General features: G+C 32.5%; 1 protein-coding gene across 1 annotated transcript; it reads right to left on the bottom strand.

Moving 5' to 3' along the window:
• Positions 1 to 4814: 4814 nt before the first annotated feature.
• On the bottom strand, positions 4815 to 9324 carry LOC18042151 (polyadenylate-binding protein RBP47). The gene is made up of 6 exons (XM_006434764.2): positions 8594 to 9324; positions 6580 to 7060; positions 5821 to 5888; positions 5618 to 5748; positions 5437 to 5533; positions 4815 to 5223 (listed from the first exon to the last, which is right to left on the bottom strand). The coding sequence occupies exons 1-6, from the start codon at positions 8942 to 8944 to the stop codon at positions 5053 to 5055; spliced, it is 1299 nt and encodes a 432-aa protein (XP_006434827.1). The 5' UTR covers positions 8945 to 9324; the 3' UTR covers positions 4815 to 5052.
• Positions 9325 to 12462: the final 3138 nt, after the last annotated feature.

The following is a 12462-nucleotide window of genomic DNA, read 5'->3' as shown; positions in this document are numbered from 1 at the left end:
TAGTTTGGCGATGCTGTAGTTTTAAAGATAATTATTGTTAATTGTGTTGTAAAAATAATTTATTAAATATTTAATAAAATATATTTTTAAAAGTGTTATGAGTTTTAAAAATAGTTATATGTATTTATTAAATCTTACTATTAAACTATTGTGATAACCTAAAAAATGAATTAGTGATAATGTTAAATAAAATTTATTTAAAACATATATATAATATTTTTTATCGTGTAAGTATAATAATTGATAAATAAAATAAACATTTTGTATTATTAATTTTATTTTTTATTTTGTTACCTCAATCTAATTAACAATAATAATAATTTTTTTAAAGTTAATAATTTTATTTTCTAATTAATAAGGATAATTTTAAATTTTTATAATATATATGAGGATATTTATAAAATTACATTAAATATAAAAATGATTCTCAAGATAAGATTTTAAAAAGCCACTCTAATTCTGTTTTTTAAAATTTACTGTAAGATAAGGCGATTTTGCTAAAAGTAATTTTTAAAAATTTTTAAAACACCAAAATTAATTTTTACCTTTTCAAAATCAGTTTTGAACTTTCTAAAAACAATTCCAAATGGGCCTGAGATCAATAGAGGTCTTTCATGTTCCCTTATGGTCTCAAAGTACAATATCGTATCATAATCACAGTCCTCATAGACAATGTTGGTAATTTTTTTCAGTCTAGCAAATGATAGAAGGGCTTTATTAAACCAATTAATCACAACATTGCAAATTTATTGAAGTGATTGACTAGCTCTTTACTTTGAACTAAGATTCTCTACTCTTATTAACTTTGCTAAGCTTTTAATAATCTTTGCTCCTATTTATATTATTGGTTATTTGCCTTCCTATGCTTAATGAACGTTAGTTACGTGATTAAATAAATTAAGAAAGAATAATTTGATGAACTCAAAGGCCGGTCGAGGAAAAAAAATGTTTATATGTCAAAGACATAAACTCTATGGAGAAATATTAAAAAGGTTGAGATATATATATACTGTTGAGTTGTGTCCCACATTAATTAATAAAAGAAAAATATTTAGGTTTATAAGGAGGTATATCACTCTACCTAAAAAACTAGTTTTTTGCATTAGATACTTAAAAATATTATGCTAAGTTCCTCCAACAAATGATATAAGAGTTAAACCATATTAGTCGGAATGTGGTGGTGGAACAATTCAGGTGTGTCGGGCGAAAAGACCGGAGTCCAACGGTGGTTTCATCTGGGGGAAATTGTTGAATTACGTCCCACATTGGAAAGTGAAGGAGAGATACTCAAGTTTATAAAGAGGTAAGTCACTCCACCTAAAAAGCTATCATTTTGGGTTGGATACGTATAAATCTTATGCTAAGTCCCCCAACCTATACCAATACACAGCAACCACGTCTCTCAACATTTGATATTGATCTGTATATAATATACAACATTTACATATTTGTGACACACAATTTACATCCAATTGCCGATTGCGTGGTACCCAAGGGTTCATTGAGAATTTTTCATCATCTCTATTGAAGTCATAAGCCTCCTAATATTAGTTATTTCAGGCTTATTACCTCAATAAGCTCATACTATAGATGCTGATTCCATTAATGTGGAATATGTGATAAGATCGTTTATTAACGACAGAACAGTGTATATATAAAGTCAACAATTTTTTGTTGGGAAAAATAGTATGATTTAATTAATGCACAAATTGTTAAATGTTAGAGTAGTCCAAAAAATATTTATTTATTTAGGTAATTATCAACCAACTACTCAATTTATGATGAAATACAATTACTGAAATATTAATTTTTATCACGTAACTATCTAACTCGTAGAACAATGACACAAACTACTTTTCTTTTTCATCCACATCCCGTTAAACTCTTTTAGAAAATCTTGGTATAATTACTGCAATTGCCTTAAAATATATATGATTAAAGTTAAAATATTTTTTATTTTTTATTTTACTAAATAATCACTGTGAATTATTATTGAAATTTATATTTTAAAGAAGTAAAATATTAAAACATACTCACATTGAAAAGCAATTGTGAGCAATAAACCCATGTCGAAATTATTTAGGAATATTCATGTTGTCCTTGAATGCAGTGGCGAGCAATCTGTCGAGTACCTAAGGTTCAGGCTCATATTAGATGATATAATTATTGCAAGAAATTTGGTGTAGCCTTTAAATTTTTTATAAAGTTTGTTGCAGATTTATGAAGGTCCCGTGTGTTATTTTTACAGAAAATTATTGTAATAATGTTATTTTTATTATAGAAGATTTTGTTCATAAATTTCATTACAAAAACTATCCATGAATATATTTTTTAAAATAATATTTTTCATACCTCACCCCCAGCCTCCATTATAATCACAAATTAAATAAATTTTTCTTGTAAAATTGGTTTTGCAGAGAATCAAATGGGGATGGCAATGAGGAAGGAAGAGTAATCCTTGTATCAATCCCCCATATTTTAAATACGTCCCCCTCCCCATCATAATTACTTGAGAAGAGGGGGTTGGGGTCCCCGAATAATAACAAGAGATTTGAAGATCCTTGATCCCCGAATGATTTAATAAGTTCTTAATTTTCAAACTTAACTTAATCATATTAACCTAAAACTTTTGCTATATATATTATTCAAATAATGCTTTTCAAAACAAAATTCAAATAATGTGAATTTACACAATATTCACGTGAGTGCTATCCGTGAGTAATGATGCCTCTTGGCCACCGACTTTGGCACAAGGAATGCCATGCGCTAGGGTGCTAGCTGATGACGCGATGAGCTAGATTGTTTTGCCACGGACAACGGGATGTGTTACTAGGCTATGACGAGATGAGGACAATCCGTATCATGGCTATGACGCATATAATTTGGAAAAAATGAGCGGGATTGTGAGAGAGTGGCTTAGGGTTTGATTTGTGGATTGTACACTTGTAGAATTGCGAGCTTTAGGTTGTGATTAAATATAAATTATATTAAAGTCTATATATTAAATAATATTTATATAATTTGTATAAATATATTGATATTTGTTATTTACGCCAATATTTAATATTTTACAATTTAAGTTTTATTATTTTTCACTAATAATCTCGGTAGGGGTGGCAACTTGGGTTGGGATTTGTTTATTTGATTCGATTTGAAGCAAATTAAATGGGTTTAGATTTGAAAAAATTGATTCGTTTAATAAATGGGTGAATTCGATTTGATTCGTTAATTAAACAAATCGAATCTGGGTTTGAAGACATTGATTCGATAATTAGTTCAGCACTCGTTTAATAAATGGGTTATAACGAACCAAATACAATCTATTCGTTTAATTAAATTACTTATTTATTTTTGAATATTTATGAGAAATTTAAAATATGAAGGTTAATATGGTAATTATAAATAATAAGTAAACATCTAAATGGGATGAAAACTTTGATGGTTTGGATTATTTATTTAATTTTTGTAAATGAATTCATATTCAATTCGATTCGTTTATTAATTCTATTAAATGAATTAAACGAATCAAACCGATTATTCGTTTAATAAACTAATTGAATATGAATCTTGATATTTTAATTTGTTTAATAAACGAATCAAATCTGAATCCGCAGAATTTTGACCGAATCTGTTTAGGATTCGATTTGATTATCCGTTTTACCACCCCTACTAATAATTCTAAAAATTAGAATGAAAATGAAAATGAAAATTAAAATGAAGAAATAAAGAGGGGATGGAGATTCCACCTCATCCCATCCTTTCGCCAAATAAAAAATTAGATAAAAAAATATCATTCCCTTCCCTAAATAAAAAAATAAAGTATAAAATAATTTTCATACTCTTTGAAAAAATTCCCCAAGACCTTCATTCGGGTGGAAATTTTTGCCATCTCTATAATCATTCGGTTGACATATGCACGTAATTAACAATATTCCTGTAATGTGCATGACACCTATCAATTTTTCAGGTGACCACTTCGTTTACATTTTAGTGTAGATCAATTGACAAAAATTATAGCAGTTCTTATTTTACTAAAACGACGGCAACAGCCACTTTGCTGGTCAATTTTTTAGATTTTTAATTAATAAATATTAAAATTTTGTTATATGTATCTTCTGGATTTTGATTCGATGGGCGACGTAGTGAGCAATAACCCGCGTGCCGAGCTCCGTAAGTCCCGTTTCACAACTCTCCTAATAAAATTGGACATGTGAGCTATTATGATGAGCAACGGTGGTGACCAAATCATTCTCATATCCTTTTAATCAATTAGCCCCAGCTATTTAACATACTACAGTTACGGCCCAAAGAACATCAGTCCATCATCCAGACTCCAGGTCTAGAGTCTACTTGTCGCATTTTAAAGCCACAATGTATTTTTCTGGGGGATTATGAAACAATTGTAATTACCTCACGTTCTCTCTCACTGTGGAGGTGAAGATCGGTACGAATGTACATTACCTACTTGAGCAAGCAATATTGCCCACCACTCGTCAAATAAAAAATTGAAAACAAAAATGTGAAAAGGATACTCGGTACGAACATAGGAACAGTAGAGGTGCATGATTAGCAGACGGTTTTTGACCAAAACAACATACTCTCGCTAAACCAATGTGCGTAAAGAGTCGTTTGTATCTTCATATCTTGAGAAGATTTACTTGAAAGCCTTTTAATCTAAGTTTTTACGCGGATAGGCACGCAATATTAACGCAAAATCTCCCAACCATTATTAATATGATGAGTGTGTGTGTGAGCGCGCGCGCTGAATGGTCGAAGGACAAAAGCACGCACACTACAACACATGGCAAGATCAATTATTCCAATAAATAAGTTTCCCATCTCATTAACACCCTTAGTTCTAGACAAATAATAAATCCAATCCCTAGAAACTACCTCAGGTCGTCAAAATTCAATTCCGCTCCACAATGGACGGGATTTTATAAGAATTACTACAGAACCAAGAGACTACCGAAGATCAGGCACATTTGCCCTTTCTAGCGTGATAACGTTTAAATTTCTAGAGCTATACGTATTCTCTCCCGTGCAGTTACCTCAGCTTACTTGCTGTTGGTGGCTGCCATACACAGGGTAAGCCCCATAGGCCGCAGCTGCTGCAGCGTACATGCTTGGGTCATTTGGTGGCGGAATAGCATACCCATAACCATCATAAACTTGCCCTCCATAGTATGCCCCACTCCATTGATTGCCATAATCTGCCCTAAACTGCTACACCAAAAACATTATAGTTCATGAGAAATTAACAAATCAACTGTTTTTCAAACCCTTTTTTTTTTTTTTTGGTTGTTTGGGAAGTCAATAAGATAAACAAGTTTTAATAGTTTTTACAAGTTAGTTATTCTACCAGTTCCCTATTTATTAAGCATTATATTCAATTTTCTTAAATTGCGTACTACTAGTAAAAGGGGAGAGAGATGCCTGCTTATTTGCTGGGTTGCGCCCCCAAGAAAGACGCACACTTTGCTTGCCAATTACTGTCCCATTCAACTTATGCAGTGCTTCCTCAGCATTCTCTCTGTTAGGAGAGATCAGATGGAGAATCACAAGTCACTGAGTGAAGCAAGAGCTAGACTAGTATTTCATCCATTGATAAAAATACCTGTTGGCAAATTGTACGAATCCGCATCCTTTCCCGACTGGTATTTTAACCGAGGCTATTTCGCCATACTGAGAGAAAGGTTGTCGTAGATCTTCATCTGTGACATTAGGGTCAAGGCCACCAACAAATATCTACAACAAAAACATGAATTAGTCAGTGCTGCTCCTAATGGCCAGAATCAGATGGAGGAGCTGGAAACTCACTGTTGTGTTTGAAGAGTCTCCTTCAGATTGAGGGCCTTGGCCTGGGGCACCATTTGACGCATACCCTCCTATTAAAACCAAAAGAAAAACGATATCGAATTGCAATATGAAGAATTTCTATGAAAACACAACTTGTATAACAATGTTCTCTCTTCTCTCTCTCCTTTCCTCTCACAACAATGTCTTCTCTTCTCCATCTCTTTCACTTTCTTTCCCCTTTTTTACTCTTTGTGGTCCTGCATCACCTCAGAAACAAAATCTGATCGCAGAAACAAAAATAAAGCAGATTGAACCTAAGTGGCCTAACAAAGAAGCAAAAGTGGTTTCATAAAACTGAAAATAGATAGATAAAGGATGAGGCAGGAAGAGATGTAGTTCTCAAACTAACTGAACCATCGTTACTAGAGAAAAACTGGATTCTACTCATTGGTGGAACCAAACACTTTAGTTATTACACAAAAGCAGAGGAAGCATTTACAACACTTGGTCATCCATGAGGTGCTCCAAATAAACTTTGGGTGCAAATGTTGTAGATAGGAAAACAAAAATTGGCTGATTATAGTCATAGGAGCAACTACGCCATAGCTATTGGAGCATAAACTATTCCCACTAGGCAGTAGCTATAGGAAGGGAAGGGTCGGACCATGCCTCAAAGCATGTATAATAAGTTAGTAACAGGACATATGAAACAAAGCAGTGTCAAGAAACCTCGCGAACCTGTTCAGCATGCAGAAAATTGCAAAAAGAAAAACCAATTACCTTGAGAAGAGTATTGCTGTTGATAACCAGAGGACTTCCTTGGAGTTGCAGCACCAATACGCATAGGCCTGCTTGAACAATAGACACCATTCATTTCAGTCATGGCCTGGGACCTCTCATTATCATCTCCAAACCTTACAAAACCATAACCTTTTGATCGACCAGTATTGGCATCAAAGACAACTTTTGCTGCTTTAACAGAAGGATATCTACTAGCAAAAGTTTCATGCAATAAGCTATCAGTAACATCGGCAGCTAAATCTCCTACAAAAATAGAAAGATCAGGACCATTATCTGAGCGCTTGTCACCCGTACTAAATGTTGCCCAGTTCAGGCGGAAAGGCTGATCTGTGTTGGGCATCAGAATGCTAGTATAGCTCTGCAGAACTTTCTCAGCTGTTGCATGGGTAAAAAATTCCACAAATCCATAACCTTCTGACAATCCTGTCTGCTTATTGCGAATAACCTTAATGGAGGCAATCTAAATGATATATAGCATTTTTTTGTCAGAGCAAGAAAAATAAGTAATCTAAATGATATATAGCATTTTTTTGTCAGAGCAAGAAAAATAAGTAATCTAAATGATATATAGCATTTTTTTTGTCAGAGCAAGAAAAATAAGTAACAAGAGAAGAACAATATGAGTGGAACTCATCCATATGGATGAATACCAGGTTAAAGAGTTCTCTTAGCTGAATGATTTAAGAAAATAGTCAATAATCTTTCGACAGTCCCAAACAAAACAAAGTTTCCACAAGCTTTTAGTACATAAAATATGTAGTAAGGAGTGGTACACAAATAAAAGCTTCTTTTTCCAGAAAAAACTTCCATAACCTTATTTCCTTCGGACCATTTTATTCTTCTTGCAAAGGAGAAAAATATCTAGAGAAACGAATATCAGTATTAACATAAGCACTATGAATTTCATTTACCTCTTCTACATTAATATATTATTTAGTTTAAAAAAAAAAAAACCACGTCCACCCTACTAATAACAAGCTTAAATTATACTCTACTTTTTCTCTAAGACACTAACTCTACTCTTGGCCAAAAATCCTTTGTATTTTCAGTATACTCCAACCATGATATCAAGCACAAATATGAAACCAAAAAAAAAAAAAAAAAATTCAAGAACATTATACCTTTTCTTTTATGAGTCAAACTGAAATGTAGTAGTAGTAATCTACAGATAAAGGTTAGGCCAAAAAGTGGAGAAGTAATTAGGCCAATGCCAATTGAAAGCAAGTGACAAACTTGTCAGCAAATCAAAGTAAACAATATGCAAGGACACTTTGTGTCTAGTTATAAAAAACAATAGCCATCTGGTAAATATTACTATTTGAAAAACTGCAGAAAACTAACATTGCACATTCCCAAGAATCAAGCACTAAAGAGCACGCAGGAATATCATTCACCTGCAAAATTTGATCTCAATGTTTATTTTTATAATTGTGGTATTAATTTATTTTGACCAAAAAGTCACCCTATGCCCATGGTGAAGAAAACAACTACTACAGAATCTCAAAGTCCTCTCGCACAACACATGCAAAAAGTGCACAAGCATGTACCCATGAGTCTATTTTTCATTTATTATCATTCAGACTATCTAACATGGAAGCAAAGAGCCATATTATCAAGAAAAAGTCACGTACATATAACTCCTAAAACAATTTAACACTTAATTCTGAACGTTTCCTCCACACTCTCAAAAAATGGTTTCTTTTTATATCCGGATTAATATTCTCCACTGAAACTCACCATTTGCTTCACCCTATCATCGCATATTACAAACTAATCATCACCATAAAACTTTCCAAAAATAGCAACGTTCAAATTTGCCAAAATAGTTAAAATAATTATCCAACAAGAAAACAAAATATCACAACAGCTAGTTCAAAATTTGGCCACAAACTTTAGTATTCATTAATACAAGCACACTACATATCCCCGTGAAGTAGTCTGTTTACCCAAAAAAAGGAAAAAAAAAAAAGAAAAGTTCATAGAGATTTAGTACCTCTCCAGTGGAAGCAAAACAGCTATGAAGGTAGTTCTCGTCCATCCAATGATGCAAATCACCGACCCAGATAGTCTTATTCTCACCACCGCCAGATCCTTGATGCTGCTGCTGCTGTTGGTGCTGTAGATGCGGCTGGTGGTGATGCTGGTATTGGTGATACGGCATATAGGGAGGTGGTGGTATCGGGTAATGTTGAGGTGGCATCATTTGGTGAGGCATTACCATCGCCGCCGCTGGATACTGCATCGCCATCCAAGGTTGCTGCTGAGGAGGCGGCGGCTGTTGTTGTTGCCGTTGATTCTGCTGGTCCTGCGATGAATCAGAGCCGCTTGATTGCATCTTATTCATTTATCTTCCTCTTCTTTATTAAAAATAAAATGAAAATGGAAAGATTCAAGGATAGGGTTACAAACAAATGTAACAAAATATAATTAATGAATCTGCGTTGTTGTTAAGAGAGAGAAAACGATGAATCTGAGAGATTTCAACAAAGAGGGAGAGAGAGAGAGAGAGATTAGGGTATAAGGGAGAGGATTTATGTTGAGCTGAGGATCAAGGATGCGTGTGCTGGCTTTGTAAACGCGGTTCGAGTATAGACCAATGGATGAGGAGGTGGGTTCTCATCTTAGCCGTTCATTTGTTGTCAAAACTAAGGATATGCATGTGGTACTGTTTTGAGTGTTAAAGTGTCTCACTTCCTGGATCCGCCGCCAGGCCAGCTGCCTTGAGTCCTTAACCTCGCCTCACCTCATCTCTCCTCCCCAACTTTATCAAATTAAAATATAAAAACAATTTTTTTTTCCTTTTACTAGGAATGGCAAACTGTGCTTGCCATGGTATCTTTATCACTTTCAGTGTCACGCTTGCTTATGGTAAGTCCTTTCTTACTGCTCAGAGCTTTGTTAACGGCCACTCAAGATTCACTGCGCCTGCATTAAAAAGTTATAGCATCACTCAAGTACATGTCATCTGATGTGATGTGCTTCCTTTTTGTTTTACCGGCATGTAACTTGAAAATTTCTGAAGCGAAATTACTGGCGAATAATTAATAATTAGTCACGACTAAATTATTATTATTATTATTATTTTTAGTAAAATTATTTCATGTGCTTTCATGTACAGTTTTGAGCTTGTTGCATTGTTGCCCATTTGAGCAAGTTGTTGTGTTGCCAGATACGGCCCATTTTGCTTGAGGTGACTCGAAAGTGTGCGGCCCAAAACCTTCTTTGTTCAGGGAGCTGGGAATATTTACCACAAAAGGCAGATACAATGAGATATTAAATGTGCCCCTGTCAAACCAATCTACAACGTGTCATTTATATTCTCAGCTTAAACCCGACATGTAGTTTATACCATAACTAGCAAGGAAATGTCATCGTCGCAGGGCATAGCAAGAAATGGTATGCCGTTGGCATTTTATGCTTCGTGTGGATATTCACATTTTCTTTCCATATTGAAATTGATAATAATTCACCTAAAAAAAAAAAGCTAATATTTCCTAATATGATATAGGGCAAGTTTGGGATTACGGTTACTGATTAAATAAGCTGCTTCGGCTGTACAGATGTAATAAGCAATTGATTAAAAAAGTAACTTGGTGTTTGGTAAACTATGTTGTTACAATTGTTGTGAGTTTAAAAAATAATGTACATGCGTTTGATTAATTTTATTACAAATATGTTATTTTATCATATAATAACCAAAATAGACATAAGTTTAAATTATCTTTTATTTTTTTTGAAGTAAATTTGATAATGTTTAGACATACCCTTTTCTCTTTAACACACGTAAAGTTATATTAAGAGAAAAAAATTTAATAATTTATTATATAAAATATGATAAAAATGCATACTAACATATAATTTAGATACAATAAAAATGTAATATGTATTACTTTCACATTAAACTTGTTGCAATAAATACCATGACTATAAAAAAATATAAATAGATTGAATGTTAAAAGCCATGGTTATGAAATTGATTTTAAAAGTTATGATTAATTTTCATATGAAATTGTTCGTAATTCAAAAAAATTTAAATAATTATATGCAAGTCTTTTTTAATCTTATAATAGAAAATACAAGTATAATATAAAAAAATATGAACTTCCTGGATCAAAACTTTGATATTAGAGACAATATGTAGTAGTTGTGATGGTAATTTGATTGTGTTGTAATATGATATCTTATGGCTTATATATTAGAGTGTATGGAAAAATATAATATAGTTGTTTTTGTTAAAATATTAATTAAGGTTGTAATAAGAACTTTAAAAAGATGTGGTATCTTATTTAATAAGCTGCTTATAAAAAGCAATCATCTATCTGCATTTAAAAGCTACTGTCGAAAAAAATAAAATTATAAAATAAACAGTTTTTATAAAATTTATCAAACACTATTTTTGTCATAAATTATTAAATAAATAACTTATTGAGTCTTAACCTCAATCCCAAACGGGGCAATAGTGGAGGCAAGTGCAACTTCAAGTAAGTCTGATGAAAATAGCTCATCTACAAATATTGCACGTGTGATTATCTCGCAAAAGGTTTCTTCCACTTGGACCATTTCTATGAAAGGAAATAATCACTTCAACTGCTGAGTTTTTGGTCATAAACATCTGCTTGTACTCCCATAAAGAAAGTGGTCTATACGCTAAATTATAAGCTTACAATAACTATAAAAAAAAAAAATGCATTAAGTGGTCGACAGTTTCAATGTTTATATCCCTATCCACATTTTAAATATCCGAATTAATTAAAGTTAGAAAGGATATGGAATCGGCACATATATTTTGTAATAAATTCCACATGTCCTTAAGCAATTGAAAGCGTCATGTACTAGAGCCCCAGAACGATATGATCATGAAAGTTTCGGACACACACACACACACACACACACACACACACACACACACACACACACACACACACATATATATATATATATATATATATATATTCTCCATGAATAATTCCCTCCGCTTTGTTATTTAATTAATTAGAAGATTTTTTTTTTTCAATTCTGATGCTTTTTTTTTTCTTTGGAAGGAGCACTTTGGATGATATTGGGCTTAGCCTCAACAACTCTATTATGTCCTTTTTTATTCTAAATGTTGGAAATTGCGGCTATATAACTTTCTACAGAAACTTTTCATTTGTTTATACATATGTTATTGGTTTTGATTACTTTTTGAAATTGATGCTACGGCAACAAAATAATTAGCTTAATTAGCCTTTTTTTTTTTAAATACCATTGGAATCCATTTTTTCACAAATCATTCGGAGTGAATTATAAGAGGATTTTTTTTCTCTGATTCTCTCTGGTTCAATCACGGATCGAATTTAATAATATAATTAACATTTCGCTGAAATTTTCAAATGGTTATCAAGATCGAATCATTTTTTGTATTTGTACAAATTGATTCAAGGACTGAAATCGTTGAAACTTAATATGGAAGTGAAAAATCCTGAAGATCTCTATTTTTTTGGCAGCTACTAAGTTACATTAACAGTAACTTACAATTGATCTAAAATTAGTTTTACGCTATCTCTAAATTATTTGAGTGGAAACCCATTAGAGGTACAAAGAAATTATTTTTAAGTTGTGGTACATTACAACTAATGTAACGTTGCCAGAGTCCTGTTTTTATTTGGAAATTATAGGAATCACAGGAAAATTGGAACCAAAATCAAAAGGCCATGGTCCTTTTCTTGGCACAAGGTGTAAACTTATGTATATAACATTTTATACACACACACACGCACGCATATATATATATATATATATATATAAACACACAAACACACTAAGATCACTTTCCTTGAGGTATGTATCAAGTTATTAAAACTACACTACAAAATTACTAGA

The sequence above is a fragment of the Citrus clementina genome, unplaced genomic scaffold, assembly GCF_000493195.1.
Source record: "Citrus clementina cultivar Clemenules unplaced genomic scaffold, Citrus_clementina_v1.0 scaffold_5, whole genome shotgun sequence".
NCBI lineage: Eukaryota > Viridiplantae > Streptophyta > Magnoliopsida > Sapindales > Rutaceae > Citrus > Citrus x clementina.
Note: the sequence above shows the minus strand (reverse complement) of the source record. Positions and strands in the feature narration are given on the sequence as shown.